This window comes from Alligator sinensis, unplaced genomic scaffold, assembly GCF_000455745.1.
Source record: "Alligator sinensis unplaced genomic scaffold, ASM45574v1 scaffold288_1, whole genome shotgun sequence".
NCBI classification, from domain to species: Eukaryota; Metazoa; Chordata; order Crocodylia; family Alligatoridae; genus Alligator; species Alligator sinensis.
Window position 1 is genome coordinate 3,850,648 of NW_005841876.1, and position 20,345 is coordinate 3,870,992.

General features: G+C 40.3%; 1 protein-coding gene across 5 annotated transcripts in view; it reads left to right on the plus strand.

Moving 5' to 3' along the window:
- MCF2L (MCF.2 cell line derived transforming sequence like) overlaps nucleotides 1–20,345 on the plus strand; it is a 157,654-nt gene that overhangs the window by 92,648 nt on the left and 44,661 nt on the right. For all 5 annotated transcript variants that reach the window (XM_014527886.2, XM_014527887.2, XM_006017241.3 and 2 more), the window contains exon 4: nucleotides 13,811–13,901. In XM_014527886.2, coding sequence (XP_014383372.1) covers nucleotides 13,811–13,901 — 91 coding nt within the window. The remainder of the gene's footprint in view (nucleotides 1–13,810; nucleotides 13,902–20,345) is intronic.

Here is a 20,345-nt window from a genome sequence, read left to right on the forward strand (position 1 = left end):
ATCCCTGCTCCTCACTGCTGATTGGCTGAGAGGGCTTACTGTCAGGCAGCCCCATCCCTTGCCACCAACTGGTGGTGAGGGGGGGCACATGATGTACAGCCCTCACAACCAATCGGCAGAGAGGGGAGCCTTGGCCATGACTACCCTTCAAAAATGGCAGTTGGCTCTGTGATCTGCTGGTAAAATTTGGCTGGCTGCCACCAAGTTGGGTAGACACCCCCCCGCCCCCCATGACACCATATCTTTTGGCTCTTTGGCCTAGTTTGTTGTGCTTTTTTAAAGAAACTTTACATATAATCTCACAAATTAATACTCATTCCACTAGTTGTTTGTTTTTGCTTTGATCTGAAACTGAATAATATAGTGCTAGCCCCTTAGCATATTGTGAACATCTGGTAAAGCACTGGGTTTCTCTTTAACTGGAGAAAAATGTATTGTGTTCTATATGATGTGCCACACCACCTGCACCGCACTTTTTGAAAATCCTGGATCTGCCCGTCCATGCCATTTTATAGATTTCTGTCCAACACACCTGTCATTTTAATACGTTTACTATATCCCAATAGTTCATGCATATTTACATTACTAATTATATTAATGAAACTGTTATTAATATTGTGATTACTGTAATTCGGTGACTTAAAAAATTTACATTAATAGCCTAAATAAACGCAGGGTGTAGCAGAAATACTTCAAAAGAAATTAATGAATTCCCCACATAAATAATAGACAGGATGTCTTGACCATACAGTTTTGCTTCTGAACTCTTGACAGTTTCTTCTGAGATCAGAGTATAACAATGGTCTCTATCTGCTCTATGGCAGAACAATAGGGTGTACTTTTCTGTGGGGGGAGGGTTCTTTCTATTTTAGGCTCAGGACTTTGTACAAATGTTAGCTTTGTTTGTTTAGATGCAAGAAACTGGAAGATTGAAATCTTACATACATGCCACTGTGATGCTCTTGAATTGGAACATCCAAAGTTAACTATCATTCTGTAGAAACAAGAGCCCCACATTTAAAAAAAAACAAACCTGACCTAGTCTGGTGCTCATCCTGATGCCTCCTTTGCACATGATTACTTATCTCCATGCAACCCTCTTTCCTTCATCCTCTACATATTACCTTGGGTAGACTTTCTTCTTATAATCTGCTTGCTATCCCTGCAGAGTAGACTAGCATTAGCTATTTTTACTTTCAATCTTTTTGTTTTCCTGTTCCCACTCTTAACTGATGTAAATGACAAAATAGCATAGGGGAAGCATTTAGCAGCCAAAGCTAAGATAAGGGGTTTAGTAGGCTTCTGCTTTATTTTTTGTTTAGTCTAATGGACCTTTTAAGTTGCTCTGTTTCTCTTGCTCTAAGCCATCCTGAGCCTTTGTTGGGAAGGGTGGCATATAAATTGCATATATTTATATTTATATATTTCAATTTTTGTTTATATGCAAAAACGTGCATGAACAAGAGAGTGAAATTCAAAACATTTTAAAAACCGTTATTATGAAAGGAAAAAAGTACTAAAGGATATACTAGTGGATATTTATGGTACTTTTTAACATTTGTTTAATTTACTAGGTTTCAAACCAGTAGTGATGATAAACATGAAGCATTAAATAGTTCCATGGGACTGGATGGGAACTCCACTGGATGACACTCTTGCCATCACAGGTTTCTCGTCCCATCTACTCCTTTGGAGAGACTGCCACAGAATTTCACACCTCTAATGGTTTGAAACCTTCCTCTGCTTTATAGTCAAACTCAATCATGGCCAGTTTTGCCCATTTGTTCTTTCATAAACACTGCCTTTATGTAGCTGTTCCCCCGCTCTGTTTACTTCCCCCTACTTTACTGCTGTATTTGACAGATGTTATCTTCACCTTCATTTTGCTAGGCAAGACAAAGAGACCAAGTATTCTTTGTATCCTCTCATTAGGTAGATTCTCCGTTTGTACAATCATGCTAGAGCTCCTCTCTTGAACATGTATGACCAGAACTGCATTCTGTCTAAATGAGCTCTTGCCATTGTTTTTTATAGTGGCATTCATACTTCTGTATTTTGCATTTAAATACAGACAGCACCCACTTAACTCTGTTTCTCTTAGCACTATTTTGCTATAATGCTCGTTTTATGTTGATACCCAGTTCCACTTAGCACTTAGTGAGTTTTGTTATAATGCTCACAGTCATCATACAGCTAGCAGCAGGTTTCGCTTAACACAATTCTGCTTAACATTTTGTTTTTTTGGAACCTATTAAGAGCACTAAGTGGGGGTTGCCTGTATCTGTATCTTAAATTTGACATCTTTTGAATAATTATGAAAATTGGGGGAATCTGTGAGAGTTAACAGCTCTAGAATAAGGTTACTTCTGCTCTCTGTTCATGTGTACATAGCCTTAACCAACATGGAATACTTCCAGCTTTAGTGACCCATTCTTATGTTATTTTATTTTATTTCATAAAATGGTTCCTCAAGGATAATATGGCCTATGTCTAACTCTCTTTACTAAAGTCTGTTTCGCTTTCAAAAGCACTATAGTTCAGACTGATTATAAATGCTTCGGATCATAAACAATTTTTCATTTACAATATGAATGCATTACATCTGTTTCTTTTAAAGGGCTCACTGAAAAGTAACTATTTAAAGAATATAATTTCTATGCAAGATGCATTAAACAGGAATTTCTTTTTTTTTTTGTGCAAACACGTGCATCATCTGACTCTTCCGAGTAGTCCTTTTTAATTCAATGGGCCCACTCACGCATGCATATCTTTGCAAGATTGTGTACTAAAAAGACTTGGAATGGGTAAGTTGAAAGAGAAATTGAAACAGCCAGTGTAGCTGGGGAATGCCTGATTTGCTTTAGTTTTCCTTTTAAGTTGGCTACATGTCCTCAGCTTCCTGGTAATGGTACAGCTTTTCAGACCAGAAGCCATGTCTCTAAGTACAATAGAAAAGCATCTGATGGCACTGTATTATATATAATCAATAATGGTGAGCTTTAGGAAAGATTTGCAAGTGGTTTGACAAATTGAAGTGATGGCATTCCAAGTGCATGGGGCAGCATGGAAGGTGTCGAGAAGATGGGCTAGTCAGAGACGAAGAAGAGCAAGATCTCGAAGATGATGTTGGTGGCACGTGATGTGAGTGGGGTTGTATTGTAGAGCTGTTCCAACAGGCCTGTTAGGGAACCTATCAAAACTAGTATCTTTAGGGAGCTGGGTTTGAGAAAAGGCCATGCTGCTCCTCGGTTTTCCTTGCCAATTGATTTGAAATGTGTTAAGAACCTGTTTTAAATTTTGGTTACTGTTTCTGTACCAAATGCAATAAGATATTGCTCCTGTCGGGGCAGGTACAATTATTGTATGGGTTTGAAAATGGGGAGGGGGAGAGTTAACCTTAAGAAGTGGATATACATCATGATTATTGCAGTTAATTCCACATTTTGATCCACAGTAAACTTTATTCTGTAGTAAGGATAAGATATTTGACCACCTCTTCAAAGCGTGTAACAGATGCTCTTACAGTCTCCAGTCAAAGTGGTGGGGAAACTAGTTTGCACTGAGCAAACAGCTACCCCATGATGATGTTAATTTGGGGTTGAACCTAGGATACAGTCCACATGCATCAACTTTCCCATGCGATAGACATTTTGGGGAGAGTAGGATAACTTTACCCTGGATTTGAGTAATTTACTATTACACTAATACTATATAGTAGTAAAACACTGAAATCCTAGGTAAAGTTATCCTCTGAAATTGTATTAACAAGATGACTACGTAGGGAAGTTATGCTCAGCTATATATTGTATACCACTTTTACTATACACTAAAGTTAGCTTACATGTGGCAATTATGTACCTGTGTAGTGATGTAGAAAGAGTCTCAATCTTGGATAAGTTCCCTCCTCCCTCCCCACCAGGTGCAGATCTAAAGTGGTACAGTCAGTCGTACCCCTCCATCTCCTTGCTGCTGACTGTCACCCGAGCGCGCATACAGTGAGTGATCTTTCTGCTGCTACTACTGCACCGCACTTTTTTTGCTGTCCAGTATCCTGTACTGCTTCCTTCCAAGGTTTTTATCTAAGCCTTAAACCTATTTTGATGGTGTTCTTTATTTTTTTTTCTCTGCCCTTGCCACATTTGACTTGCATGTACTCCTGTCGTACTCACAACTTCACCTTCAGCCGCCTTATCTAAACCTGTGATCAACTTCAGAAGTACTTTTTGCTACTTGTTGTTCTTTCCCATTTCATCCTTCCCTGTATGACCTCACTCATCCCAGTTGAGGAAAACTGCAGTTGGACAGCCAGTCCAACCCTGGTTGATGCTATCCACAACTCCACAGAGATTACAATTATTTTCTTCCTGCATATCTGCTGTAAGCCCCTGAACTATAACCAGGTGCACCAAGTTCAGGCCCCAACTGTGAGAAACTCAACAATGCACTGAGTGCTTGAAACATCCCAACAGGACATGAGTTCATAGTGCAGCAGACCTAAAAATAAACTCAGCAGCAAAAGGAAGAAATGACAGTTTTTATCAAAGGTGTAGTTGGGGTAGGACCTAGGAAAGGGAGGGACAGCTGGAGTTGGGGGAAGGGAAAAGGAAATGTATATTTAACTTCCCAAACAAAAATGAGAACCGTAACAACAGGTTCAATTTCACTTAAATAAACAGGAAGGCCAAGGTTAGGTCTAGTTCAGAGTAGTTTTGTTTTGGGGGGGTTTTTTCCCATGCTGGTTTACCCGTTCCTCAGAAGGGAAGGGAGTAGCTGCCAAAAACAAAACAAAGATAAGAGCGCCCCTCCCCCCCCCCGGCATAAAATGCACATATTTGAGGAAAAAAATGCAAATATATCCATGTGCTGTGATTCTTCCCATGATAACTGAAGTTCTGACAAATAGTTTTTTAATCTGAAAGCCTGTGAAGACTTGGTCTGAATTACTTGCAGATTATGCATTACCTGCTGAGTTTTGTTGTCATGGCTGAAGCTCCTCCTCTCCCCCCCAGGTATTACACTTTTTACATTAACCACCAGGGGGCAAGGTTGGACAGGCAATGCCTAAACGAGCTGCTTTTAGATTCTCTCTTTCTCCCCCCCCCCCCCCCTTTTTCTGGTATTCCTCTTTGGAGTTCCATCTTTACTATGGGCAACATAGATGCCCAAAGCTGTCATATGATTATTAAAAGCATATTCTTATGACAAGTTTATTGTAGACCATGAGTTTCAATGGAAAACTCTATGAACATAAATTGGCAGCTTTAGCTTTTGTTTTGCAAAAGCTTCCTCCTCCTTTCTTTGCTGAAAGTGCTGCAGGAAGGTCTGATTTGACAATGGGAAAGTACTGAAGTAATTTAAAAGCTGGTAGAGGTTGGTAATCCTTGTTTGTTTTATACAGTGATCAGCTTGTTCAAAGTAAAGGTACAGGCTCTAGCTGGTTAGTCAGAAGAATGTAGTTACAAGTTAGATGAGTATTCTCCTTATTTTATAGATTTAGATCCTGAACCAGAAAAGTAAAATGATCTGTTTACTACTTGATACAGTAACACTGGGCTAGAGTACTGCTTAAAATTGGGTAACTTGTAAACCGTGTTTGCTTTCAGACCACGTTGCCTTTTTTTTAAGTGGTTTTCTAAGCTATTAAAATACAAGTGGAAAAGATTTGGAGACTCCAGCTCTCATGTTAGACTGATACCGCAGCCCATCTAATTCAGCATGTTGTTTGAATGGGTATAAATGTTTTAAAAAAATTAAAATCTATCATTCTCTCTGAAACTGTAGATGATGATTAATAGTGATGGCGCTGATTATTGTCATCATCATAATCATTGTCTGTGAAATTTGACTTGTTTATATTGCACTTTTGGACCCAGAATGTAAAAATTCTCAAATTCTCCTGGTCTTCAGAAATTTTCTGTTTTAGGAACTGAATTATAGTGGGTTATATATACTCCAAAATTGGTGATGATTCACAGGAGATTCCGGAGCCTGAAAAGACAAGCTACCAACTTAATTCCATTGGGGATTAGCTATGAGAACAGCTCTTTAGGCTTGCCAGGTACTTTTAAATGACTGTACTATATACAAGTGACTCATTTTTATTATTTGTTATGATTGCTAGAAACAGTTCTTGCCTTGGATCCGGGCAGCTTCCATTGACCTTGGTTAAAGTCACACAGCAGGGGCAGAATTGGCAGTAAGCTGTTGCTCTGTCTAATAAGTTAAATGGCATGATGATATCATACAGCTGTCATCCGGCATCATTGGGAAACTGGGCATTTACTCTTTTTGCTTTCTTTCTAGACCATTTCTTTGCCACCAGTATTATGAGCTGTCCATCCAAGAATTAGGTGTGCACCGTAAAACCTGTAATGTTTTAAGTGAGGTGTACATTTTTAAAACATGTAAAATGGTATTGTCCAAATTGCAGAATTTTGGAGACTAACACTAAAATTAGATGTCTAAAAGGTCACTAGCTTTTCTGCTGAGGATTGTATGCATCTAAAAAACATGCAGTTTCAGGAATTGGGCATTCTGTGCTCTGCAATGCTGCATTGATATTTAATGTATTAAAGCAGTGTAAAGGCAGTTGAGGAGAGCCACAGCACCAAAATATTTCAAAGTCATTTCTATTTCTCTGTGTTTGAGCAACACTGACCTATCCTATAACTTAATACACAAATCATGTAAATCTGGAGTTGCAGTATCTCTTGTAAGGCTCATATAACAAAGAAATGAAAGATAACTATTGAAGACTTTTATTTTGTAAGATAGCTCAATGTATCCCTGAGCTGAAAGATTTTTCTTGAGCACTTTCTTAAAAGCAACCTTTAGGTGGTAAAATGTCTTAAATGCATTTGCAGCCTTATAGGACATGTTAGCCTATAGCCTTCATGTTTTGAAATACAGACTCTCCCTCTCATAAGTAACTGTCAAATATAGAACACTTGTTTGTTGCCCAAGTAAAGTAAAAGATGAAACAACCTGCCTATGTCTAACAATCTGTCTTACTCGTACATGTTGCTTCAAAAAAATGACCTTTATTAGAAAGTTTCCATCTTGAAACCAAGACTTTATATTATGACTTATTGTGTGAGGTACAAGTTCTGAAGCATTTGTGGAGATGGGTAAATATGATTTATTCCCATTCTTTACAGAAAGAGGCACGAGACAATCGCATTCTCTTTAGAAGCAGTGATTTCTCAAGTAAAAGGCCTTTGACTTTTGCCTCCTTGATATTGTTAGTAATCTATCTGCCACCTTTATCAAAAATTTAAAACACTTCCTTAGAGAATAGGGAAGGAGAGAAAGTTATCTTCAATTAATTTAAGTTGCTCAAAAACCAAACTGGAGACTGAAGGATGAAAAAACATAGATGAACCATTTCTGAAGAGATGGTAAGCTTTATGAAGAACAACCAGGGGCCTTTGTACATGCTACATTTTTTGCCCTTTTGTGCTAAAACAGCGTGACTGTTTGTTTGCAAAAGCAGGTTTTCCAGATGGTTTAAAAGTCTTTCTGGCGCATTAAACTAAAACTCCTTTTAGTATAGTTTAGTTTGGTTCACCACAAATTAAAGCGTCACATCTATAGACTCATTGCGTGCAAACAAAAGCACTCAGACATGTAATGAGCCTCTTTGTCCACCAGATGGCGATGTGACTTTTTTTTGTAATGCATCCCTTTGAATTGTTTCCACTTTCAAATTGCTTCTTTTTTCTTGTACTGTTTGCCAGCTCCCTGCTCTCACAGCTGTGTGGCACAGCACGGGTTGGGGGGCAGAGGGGGTCAGGGACCAGGCTTAATTCATTTGAAAACCAAGACTGTGAAAACACTGGTGCAATGCTCCAACGCTTATTTGGTTTGAAAACCTACTACATGCAAACACTGATGTGATGCTCCAAAATAAACAAGCTTAAATTTTATAAACCCATGTAATTTAATTAGGATTAAACCCTGTGGTGTGTACAGGTACCCTATAAGAACAAAATAATAAGACCTCTGTACAGACAGTTGTTCAATGTCTGGAAAATGGATCCCCCTTCTCTTGCATATTTGGTTCTGTGGAGTATTTAACTCCTCCTGGATTAAGAATCTGAGGGTTTTTTCTTATGTCTTAATATCCAAAACATAGTACTGGTGTGCAGGTGGTGCATTTTCTTTCAACTAAAATTGCTGTAGTGTACAGTTCTGTCTTGCCTACTGGATGCCAGTCTCTACCAAGTGTTCAGAGTACCTTACAAAGCCCATATAAAGTTTTAATGAGCAGAAACTTGTTTCTCTCCTACCTAAGTAACAAGTGGAACATTGTTTGTGGGGGGTTTCTGAAAGATGTCATTCTTGACATTGGTGGAGTGAGAATCTTTAGTTATGCTTGCCTGTCATTGCTCTCAAGAGCTTCACACTTGGAACTGACATTTACATTGTTTTTGCTGAATGCAGCTGGATTACCTGGCCATTGTCTCTGAGTCAGAAGAGAGCTGTGGGATGGCTATAATCCAGGCTATTGAGGCTTTATGACTTTCAGTTTATCTGAAAACAAACACTATTTATTTATCTGGGTTTTAGTCACCTACTACTAAGCAGGCTGACTTTTATGCTCTTGACTTATGCTCTTCCTTGTCCTAGTCTTTTAACAAGCAAATAAAGAATAATACCTGGTTTCAGATATGTGTAAACACTTTTTACTATGAAGAGTGCTCGGCAGTCTCTGATACTCTTGATGCATGAGGCTGTTCTTTAATGATCAGTGCAGTTACCACCTCAATGCTTGACCTGTTACCACCTCAATGCTTGACCTCTCTGTAAGAGTTCGTGCCTGGTGATTATTGCAGTTCACCTGCAGCATTGTTGCTAATATATCCCTCTGGTGCTTCGCTCAGTAGAGTGATTCCTTACTGGGTCCCATTTGAAGTCTTGTTGCTGAAATAATTGCACAGCTTTTGAAAGCAAAAGTTCCTAGGTAAATTAGTGTAACCAGGAAGGTATGGTCAAGGTAGTCAGTGATCAAAGAGCAAGATCAGTTAACTTCCTGTTTGCATGCTTGTGGACTTGTGCTTTTTTAAAGAAAAAATAAGCAGCTTGTTAAGACTGAAATAAACTTTATTAAATCCATATCACTTGGGTGGGCCAAAAATGATCTAATCCTGTCCTGAATTTGAAATGTCTGTGAGCTCTGCCTTACCAAGGCACTGAGGAACCAGAAGGTAATAACTATGTTGTTGTTGTCACTGGGATGGACAATGTATACAAGCAATTTGCATGCAACAGTATAAAAGCAGCAAAAACTTTAGACCTCCTTATTTATGTCACAGCTGTCACCACCCATACCTCAGAGACATGGAAGGATCTTTCAGAAGATGAATACGTAATTGCTTTCACATACCCTAAAGGAAAGTTTTCTTCTGCAGCCCGACACAGAAAACTCTCCCACCCTTTCCCCCAGGTACATGAAGTCATAAATCTTACAAACAGAAGACAAAGGAGGGTGATGTCCCCATAACAAAGCAGAAGATTCACTGAATAGAAATCTCAGCCTTTGCCCTATGCTGTGAGAATTGTGCATTTACAGAGTAGAAAGTGGTTGTTTTGGCACCATTTAGTCACTCAACATTACATTTTGCGGGGGTACTGAAAGAAGGGACAGATAATAAAAAATAATTTTCTCTCCGTTTCTTGATATCTTCCCCCTCACACTTCCTTCTACTACTTCTGACCTATAGTATGAGAGCACTACTAATATAACCTTTTCAGCATCTTCACAGTGCTGGGGGGGGGGGGGGGGTTTTTTTTTTTTCTTTTTAAAATAGCTCAAACCTTGAAAAAGAAACAAAGCAAGCTGCTTGTAAACTTTTAGAGGAATAAAACTGATCTCTTTATGCTTTTGTATTTATTTTTTTCTAATGGAAGGTTGAAGCCTTAAGACTTTTCAGTTCATACATACACATACTCAAAAAATTAATGACTGAATTAAAATTCCTCCAGTTCACTGTGAACGCAAACTATTGAGGGGGAGTGCAATAAATGGCTAGCAAATGACTCATAATTTTTATGGATGTCAAAGGATTGCTGAGAGTTGATGACTGGCTTCTGTTTCTGATGGACTTTGTTGTCAGTCTAACCAAGGCTCCCTTTCATTTAAATAAATTTAGCCCATTCATTACAAAAGACAAATTGGTGACGTGTTTTTCAGTGTACCATATAAGACAAATGGTAATCTTAAGTTCTGCCAAGTGTTTCTGGAACAGGGAGGGGATAATACTTGCCTTCTTTCTAAGGTACGGATATCAAGCCTTGCTTAGCAGTAAGGGTTATAAAGTGTGCAGAGTTATCCATGTGTGTTAGTGGAACTGATGGAAGTAGAACTCCTGTGGCCATGGGCAACTAGTGCCTCCTGAGTTGGGGGGCGGGGGGCGCTTGCCCCCCCCAGTGGCCAGTCAGCAACTGGGGATGGGGTCCCCCTGCAGTCAGTTGTGCCAACCAGGGGGGGTGGGGGAGCCCTGCAGCCAATCGCACCAAACCACAAGTGCCAGCGATGCTTCTCCTGGCACCCCCACTGCCTGGCTGGCACTCCCGTGGCCTAAGCAGGGAACACTGGTTGTCAGGGTGAACCAGCAATTTCAGGGGATGCACCTACACCCGCTATGCATCACCACTGCTTGTGGCTCCCATTTGAAAAATTGGGCAATAGAGGCTGGCATCTGGAATGAATGCCCGGCCGTGGTGATGACAGTCTAATAATGTTCAAGAGGCAGAGTAGTAGGGACATGCCTAGTCATCATGGGATAACATGAAGAGTGCTGTAAAATGTGACATTTGTCTCCACACGCCTACTCCAGTAATTCAGGGTTACTTTAAATTCTCAGCCATTTCAAATTCTGTTGCTGGATTTTCACTAAAAATAGTCCTGTGTTTCCTGCCCTCCCCCCACACCTCATAGGTTGAGAGACCTGATTAAATTACAGGTGAGAGGAGGAGTGGGAGGAGATCATGCTGGGGATTCAGGGGTGGGCTCATTTGAGGCATGTCACTCTTCCAGAGGTCTCCTGGGAAGAGAGTTTACTTGGCCTTGTGTTCCTCTTCCATAATTTAAACATGTGCCTTAGGGTGCTGACAGAAGTGCCATTTGTTGCACAATCAGCCCCTTGAAAATATTTTCAACTGTGCCCTGACAGAAGTGCATGGCTGCAGAGCACTTTACAAGTACCCAATCATGCGACAAATTAACTCTCATGTAACAAAGTTTCAGATGAAGGCACTCCAAAGTGGAATGCCTTCATTAACTTTTGTCCCTTTGCACAGCTGGGGATGGATTGATGCAGCTGTGCCCCACCTCTGGTGCTGTCTGTAGGAAGGGAGGGGGAGGGAGCTCCGGGGTAGGGTTTGCACAGCTTGAGCTATGGAGGGATGGCATGTGGATTGAAACCCCCTGCCTTGGGGGGGCAGAGGGAGCGCTCCAATCCATAAACCTCCCACTCCCCCTTCTCTCCCTCCATCTCATCCTGTACACAAGCACTAGAGCGGGGGCGGGGGGGCAGTGCAGGGCTAGAGGAGAGGCTGCAGATGGGCAAGTTCTCCTGGATCAGTTTCAAAGTGGAACCTGATCCCCCCCCCCACCATCCCAACCCAACAGCAAATGTCTGTTGGGTCGGGGCAGTGTGTAGTGGAGGGGGCGCCCCTGGTCCAGCTGCAGACAGGACTCCCTACAAGAGCCTCATAGTTAGCTTCTAACTGGCCAGCTTCCAGTGGGAGGATCTGGGCTACATGCTGACTTTATGGAAATGGGGAACTCCTCCTTAGCTTGTCTGTGGACATTGGCTGAGGGCAAGTAAAACTCAGGGGCACCTGAACCCCAAGCCTTCAGGCTTGGGCCTGAGCGTAGGATGCCTGCCGATTTGGATTTGGAAGTATCTGATGCTTCGGGGTGAAAAGTCTGGGATGGAGGATGCTTGCCAGTTGCACTGGTACATAATGGTGTTTGAACTTTGCTTAATCAAAAGGATTCAAACCTGATCTGGCTAATTTGACCTGGAACACAAACATTTCCCAAAAAATATATATATATTTACCGTAAACAAGAAACCTGGATTCTCGTCATATATGACAAGTAGCCAGGTTTCTTGTTTATAGTAAACAGAAGAGTGGCTTCTAGACAAGGTCTAAACAAAGCTTTCCTGCCTACGTGCTGTCACGTTTCCTTTCAGATTAAGAAACAGACAAAATACAGCAGAGAAAGCACGTATTAAATCTGGTCATATTGAAACTAAAACAATATTTTACAGCAATATAAATCTAGAACACTTTTCAGTACAAAATGCTTATGTATTTTGTGTGTGTTACATAAGAAAACGGCGCATGTTTGTTTCAATTTTCTTTCTGTGTTCATTATTTTTTTTTTGGTCATTTCTGTATACCTTTAGTAATTATTCTTTAACATCTTGTTCTATTTTTTTTTTGGTCCTATAAATATTTAGCTCATATATTGAGCTACTTGCAGTGTGTAAAGGAAAAGGGAAGGGTGTAGAGGGGATATTACCACCTATAGTAGTAAAGGTGCAGGTAAGAGATTGCAGTGGGTGCCTGGAATTTTTATCTATTATGAAATACCCTTTTTCCATAATGAATCCAGCTACCAATGTAAAAGGATGATAATCGCAAACAACAGCTTGGTGTGCTAAATAAGCAGGGTGTATTTTCATATCATCTTTCCAGGCTAATAAAAGTAGCAGTAGTTTATCAGTGCAATATGACAATAAACAACAAATTAAACCATAGTATTTACCAGCACAGTATTTACAGCTTCTGTAGAGACAATAGGTCAACCTCAGTTTATATTTGCTTGTTGTATTTAAACTAACATATGGTGTTTTTCAAATACAGTATATACAACACTTGCCAAATATGTAAAAACAAAAAAACAAAAAACAAAAAAAAAACCAAAAAAAAAGCATTCAAGGCAGCTTGCCTTGTACTTGCCTGTCATTTTCATTCCAGTTGCGATTGGCTGGCAAGCCTGCTGCTGGCATCGCACAATTGGCTTGGATGTGAAATACAAAACAGTAGCAGATTTCTTTATTTGTACTCTGTGACTGTAAGACTTGCAGTTGAACGCAGCAGAAAAACAAAGGTCATCTTTACACACGGATTCGAGTGTGATCTTTTTCACAGATGTTTCCTTCCCAAAGAAGTGCATCTTATCTTCTTTTTCTAGTGTATGACTTTTGAGCTCTTGGATTCCTTGGGGATTTTTTGCTTTGAATATAAAAATTCCCCTATTAGAAACTTCCTAACATGGAAAACTGAGAAATTCAGATGCAAGAATTAATGGGAGGCATGGATCCTAGGAGCTTGTGTTTTTTAAAGGGGTTCAGACACCAGCAGAATAAGGAATGAATCCAAGAGGGGGTTTACAGTAACAGTTGTAAAAGGGAAATGATTCTGTTTTCAACCTTGGATATCAAAAAGTATGTGGAAGATGGATTATGCTTGTAACAATCCTCCTAAAAAACTGAAGGGACGTACATTCTCTTCAAGGAATTTTGGTACAGGATATGCAAAAATCTCGCCTCCCAGGGTTGACAGCAGTTCTGTGTGTTGACTAAATGAAGCTGCATAGAATCCATTTGGGAGCACTGTCTTCCTCATGGTAACTGTATGCAGTCACGTGCATAATTGAAATAACGTAAGGTTCAGTGCAAGAAGGTTAATTTACTAATTTTGCTCGACTGTGAACTATGGCTTCAGAGAACTGGAGACTGATTTCATCTGTGTGTTGTAACTATAGTTTTTCTTTTATTCCCTCCAAACTTAGCTTGCAAGATGCTGGAATTGGATTTATCCTTGTCATAGATCGTAGGCAAGACAAATGGACCTCAGTGAAAGCCTCAATCCTGCGAATAGCGGTGAGTTCAGCTTTCAGCGAAAGCCTTATGAAGGCCCTTTAAAATTTGAACTTCTTGCATCTATAAAAATGCAGTAAACTTATGGAACTGTTAATGTATAGCTCATATATAAAGATATACACTGTAACAATTCTTCATTTTTCTCATTTTAATTTGGTAGTATAAATGCATAGGATAGCATAAGTATGTATGATACACTTGTATGCTACAGCTTCTAGCAGTAAAGTTAGATAAATCTGTTTTACCACATCTGTGTATGAATGCATACATCTGGATCTGGTCTAAAATAGCCTTTGCACTGATAACCCAAACAGCTTGAATGCTGTGGCATGATATTTTCATTTTATTTGTTTGTTTGTTTGTTTTTACTGAGTGTGAAGAGTTAGGTATGTGTTTTAAAACTTTTGCTACCAGATTTAACATGTTCTAGACATGCATGTTGTTGGCTACTAAAATATTAAGCCCACAAACTTCCTAAAAATTGCATTTTATTTTATTTAAATACCAAGTTGGCTTCCTTTAAAACTGGAGGTTCTATAAAGAAGCTACAAGGCACCTGATAAATGTCTTGGCATGCTTTTCATATATTTTCAAACAGAGATTAACTCAAAACTTTTGAGCTACTAATTTTTCAAAATGTAACTACAGTATGCTCAAAATGTATTGAACAATGCAAACTCTTAATGTGTAAGCAGAAAAAGAAAGAGAAGTTGGATGATAAGAATGTTCATTTTAATAACGTTTGAATACTTATAATATGTCCTTATACTTTTTGTTGTTTTCTAACCTGTCATTATCAGTATTTCAGGAATTTGTATAAGTACAAAACAATGCACAATGTAGCTTTCCTTTGAGGGATGCATTTTCACATTACTCTTAAAGTGATTCTAAGTTGTTTAGAAGATTTTTATATATTGCCAAGAAATGCTGGAAAAGTAAATCTTGGCTCAACAAATCATGAAAATTAGAGATACTAATTTAAGACACTGAGAGGAATCCAGTGGTAGGGATCAAGATGAGGTGAGATTGGAGCTGCTGAGATTTCATAGTATTGAAGAAGCAAGGATTTCTTGGGATAATATATTTTATTGGACCAATTGTGTAGTTGGGATAGTTAGACAAGCTTTCAAATGCAAGACATTCTTCATCTGCTCTTACATTCAAAAGTGTGTCTAACTCTATCCCAGCTACGCAGTTTTATATTTGTCATGGAATACAACCTGAATCTACATGTACTGTGATGCACATGGGACAGAGAAATCATTCTCATGAATGTAGGAGCAGCTGGAGTTTTTGCCTGGAATGGATGTTAAGCTTTAAATACTTATTCTGATCCAGTCTATTTTAGAGTAAATTGCTACTCATTGGCACCCAGCTTTCCTTTTAAAAAAAAAAAAAAAAATAGCAGCAGTTATGTCCCTAATGGATTATGCCGAGTCTCTGGCTCTTTTCTTTTTGGCTTTTAGGAATATGACTTTGGCTAGGGCCTTTTGCTTTCTTTGATTGCTTGCTTTTTTCATGGGTAAGCTGGATGAAGTGACCAATGATGTGAATGCCGTTCTGGTTGTGATGGAAAAATGACTATCAAATGGTAATGTTTTGCAGCATTTCTAAAGGTGAATAGGTATTTAATTCATTTAATCTGCTCTGTAAATTTGTTTTACAGCCTGCCCCCCTCAACAAAGTATTCTGTATGCCCTGCTCTTATGCCTTTCTTCTGGATTTTATGAGCTTCATTGTCCAATAGGAGAGGAGTGGTCTTTCGTGGTTCACAGATCAGTATGCAGCCTCTGTAGCAGGGATCCGATCTGTTGATTGCTTCAATGATTAGGATCAAGACCTTCAATTTAGGGGCCTGAGAAGCAAGACTCATGAGGAAAGGCTGAAAGTATTAGGGTTAGTTAGTTTGGAGAAGAGAAGACTGAGGGGGAATGTAGTAGTCTTCAAATACCCTAAGGGTGATTACAGAGAGGCTGGAGACAGGCTTTTCTCTGTGACCATAGTAGACCAAACTAGGGCCAATGGCCTTTAGCTTCAGCAGGGGAAATTTAGGTTAGAGTTGAGGAGGAACTTTCTGACTGAGGATGGTCAAATGTGGAACAAGTTACCTAGAGAAGCTGTGGAATTTGTCCTTGGAAGTTTTCAAAAGCAGGTTTAGACACTTGGCTGGGATGGTTTAGTTAGGGGTGATTCTGCCTTGAGTACTAGATGACCTTGTGAGGTCCCTTCCAGCCTTATTTTCCTATGAACTGGCCATGAAAGTAGGTTAGAAGCCAATGGAAGGACAAGATTATAGGTTAGAGATGTTCATAATAGTCAAAACCAGAGGAAAAAACAGGTAATCACTTTGTACCACTTGGAACCTATGCATTTATTTCATATTCAGGTTCAAATGAAGTAATTAACAGTAATCCAGACATGTAGCTCTGACCCAAGACCTTGTCCAGAAAAAGGAAGTGAAGCTTCCTAGACAGATGTAACCTGGCACACAGATGAAGATGGATTAAGATGCTCTTAATTGTTGATGCTGTGTAGTCAGCCATGCTAACAGATGAGCCAAACTACTTTTGAGGTTGTTTAACTTTAGCAAAAGTGGGAATAATGTGGGGAGGAGTGTTTCAGTTAATTTTTTTGCATCATGTCTTCAAACCCAGCAGTTTTACTTTGAATAATCTGAGTTAGAAGGTTATCCTTATCCAGGATTTATTACCTCATAAGCCCTGTGATCTCATAGGAATGGTTCTGATTTGTATCAATGGAGTGTGACGGGTTAATTTTCTGTTTTGAGATATTTCTGTTGGTGTAAAACATTGTTCCCTTTCCAAGACATACTTATTGTAAAACAAACAAACAAAAACAATTCTATTAAACAACTTTTAGACTCTTGTAACAAGTAATACTTAAGACTACCATAACTGACAGAAGTTGAATGAGATTGATTCTCTTTTGTTCAGCTTGTTTGCATTAGGCATTTGACATCACTTTGGGCATAGTCACTGACACAATTTCCTTGATATAATCAGTCTTTCTCTTTTATGTGGATCTTTGACATGTGAAAGAGAGAAAAGATGGGGAAAATATGTTTATAAAGCCATTATCATTGAGGGGTACTTGGGCACAGACATATGAACAGTTTTCTATGAGGTAAAAGGGCTCAAGGGCTTAAAACATGCCAGCTCCTCTGAACTAACTACCCAGATGCATGCTCTCATTGCACAGTGAACAAAGGGTAAATTGCAATATCTCAGTCTTCAGTGAAAAGTAAATTATGCATCATGTCTGTATTGCTACTTCTTTAAAATGATTCCAACTCAAGATGCCTGCCTGTCAGCCCATTTAACTCAAGCTTCCTAATAAACCCCCATAAACAATTAATCCTAAGAAAGAATATGCCATTGGACCATGTTGGGTAATTGTAGCAAGTTAATGGTTGATGTAGTTTCAGGTTGCCTTGCGTTCACTTTCTCACGTTAAAAATATTTGGGTATTCTGGCCAAAAGTGTTTTGCAACATATAAATTGTCACAACCCAAAGTTGTGGTTTTTTGTTTGTGTGCGCTTTGGCACCGCCAAATTATGTTCCCGCTAAATTGCAGCTCCTTTGCACGGTGGAGTTTTCCGCTGCAACAAGAGAACCCGCGTGCAGAAGAGTATTTCCTGCCAATTTGTAGCCTTCTTTGCATGGTGCATTTCTTTTGCATCCTGGAGATGCATGGTGCAAAGGAGTTCCCGCCATTTGTATTTAGATTCGTGCCACATTATTGGCCGATCCTAATATATGCACACGTGGCAGCTAGCGATTGGCTTGCTAGCCGTATAAAGAGCTTGGGTAGTTTCCGCCCAAGTTGGAGAGGGAGAGAGAAAGCAAATTGGAGTTCAGGGGAAAGAGCGTGAAGATCTCTAAGCGCTGCTGATTCCTTCGAACCCAGCTCTTCCCTTAAGAAGGCAATAGAGGCTTAACTACTGAACCGAACCCATGGAGCCTTAACAACTCCGGGGACCCAATTACCGAACGGCCTCTAGCCTCTCCCCGTCGCCGAGCACAGTCCTAGACGTATCCCTCTCGTCCTCCAACGAGGATTTAAGCGGAGCTGAACCTGGAAAACTGTCCAGCCTACACCACGACCATCTTTGGTGTAAGTAAACAATCTTTTAATCTACCGCTACGAGTCTGTGCCTAATTCTAGCTTGACGCGCGCCCTCTCCAACCCTGCGTGCCCGGGCTGCTGGCCACAGCCCACGCAGAGCACAAAAAAGGGCCCGGCTCATGCCCGGCCCGCACATAAATAAATATAAAAGGAAAGAAAAAGCATAAACCAGCCATAGGATGCTTGCTTACATAAGTTCAATTCTTCACACAGTTGGGCCCCTGAAAGCACTATACAGCCATGACATAACACACGTGCATGGCTGCAGAGCGCTTTTAAAACGGCCAGTAATGTGAAAAATTAACCCTGGTCAAATTGAGTATTAGATGAAAGCACTCTAAAGCAGAGTGCCTTAAGGAATTTGTGTTCCCTCCAGGGTTCTTTTTTTTTTTTGTGCTTTGAGGCTGGTGCTAACACTGAGCACCACCTTCAGCCCTGTCCCTAGGCCTGTTAGTGGGGAAGGGCAGGGGAGGGAGAGGGAGCAGCAGGAGCTGCTGGCTGCTTTGCATGGCAGTAGCTGGAGGGGAGGGCGTGAAACGGAGCCCCCCTCCTAGCTACCAGGGCTGTGCAAAACGGCACCATTCCATTTCAACTTGCATTTTGATGTTTCGACAGAATGGCGTTTTGTTTCAAATTTTGTTTCTATTCAAAACAGCCGTTCCATTTTGTTTTGTCATAGCGGTTTCACTGTTCTGATGCTGTTTCAGTGTTTCACCCATAGACTATAATGGGGAAGCTTGAAACAGCCTGTAGACTTTTTTTTTTCTTGCCTGATTTGGATGAAACTTGCAGGAATAGTAGCCCCTTCTGAAGGCCTGATGCGTGCCACCTTTCTAGGAGAGAGGTGCAGCAGTTTCAGGGAAACTGCCCCTCAAGCTGCCAACAAGCAAAATTTGTGACATGGGTAACACTGTGTGTTAAGGCACAGCAGGGTGAAAACTGCAGGGATGGTAGCCCCTGCTGAGGCCATGAAGCCTGCCAGCTGTCAAGGAGCTAGGTGCAGGGGTTCTGGGGAACTGCACCTCAGGCTGCTGACAAGCAAAACTTGTGACATGGGTGTTTGTGGGACTGTGTCTGTCTTGGGGCACAGACAGCTGTAGATAGGTGCAGGGGCTTCTGGGGTCCTGCACCTCTGGCGCTGACAATAAAAACGTATGACATACGTGACTATCAAACAATGCTGCTTTTTATGCAATTTTTCCATCCCTCCCCCAGAGCACTGGGATTGGAAGGGACCCCAGGGAAAGATGACAGTCACTGGCCAGCTACACAGTCAATAATGAGAGCCCTCCTTCCCCCTCCCTCTCCTTACTTTAGTTTCTGTTTCCCTGCAGGCAAGCCCAGCTTGAGCTTGGAAATTCAAAACATTTCAACTGGCCTCGTTTCATTTTGAGGCTGTTTCAAAGCTCTCTGTTTCATTCTGATTTTGCTGTTTCAAGCTCGAAACAAGTTGAAACAGCATTGAAACAAAACTGCCAGAGAAATTTCGCACAGCTCTACTAGCTACCCTGCCTGGGCTGTTGGTGGGAGCTGGGCTGGGTCTGGAGGTGAGGGGCCTCTGTTCCACTCTGCCCTCAAATTGCACTGAATTGTCTTTTGGTGTACAAACCTTGTAAACCAGAATTGTCCTATATTTTTGTTCCATCTCTCTTGCATTGTTCATTTATCGTAGAATGACGTTCTTCGCATTCTTCATTTTATGTCTTAGTAACCATATTAACATAATTGACAATTTATTTTTGTGCTGCTTAATTTGGCATAGTGCTTTTAAGAAGTCATTGTGTGGTCTGTTAGGCCTGTTTACTATGTGGTGAGCTTTATAACAAATGTTCTGCTGGATTGGAATGAAATGACTCTTTTTTCAGTACTTTTTTTTTCTTTGTACATTGTAAAGTTGGCTGGCTTTTTAAATTGAACTGTGTTCCAGGAGTTCCTCTTAGATCATATTCTTGTCTCTGCAAGTCACTAGGGCTTTCAAAAAAGGCATTAATGTTACTAGTGATGATGTGAGCTCAGAAAAGGGGGAACAGCTGACACCTGACCAGCACTATTTACTGTAGCACTTCTCCAGTTTTACAACTTGTCCTAATGCTCATTAGTGATTCAAAGTAAAGTAAGAAATAGAGGGAAGTGGAGATGTGAGGACAAAAGTAGGCTTGTCTGAAGGTAAGTACTCCATTGGAAATGACTGAAAAGCTTTGATACTTCAATGGAAAAGTGAAACCTAAGGCATGAATCTGGAAAGATGTGTATTTGTATGCAAACAAATGGAGATGTGCAATGGAAAAAGTAAGAGA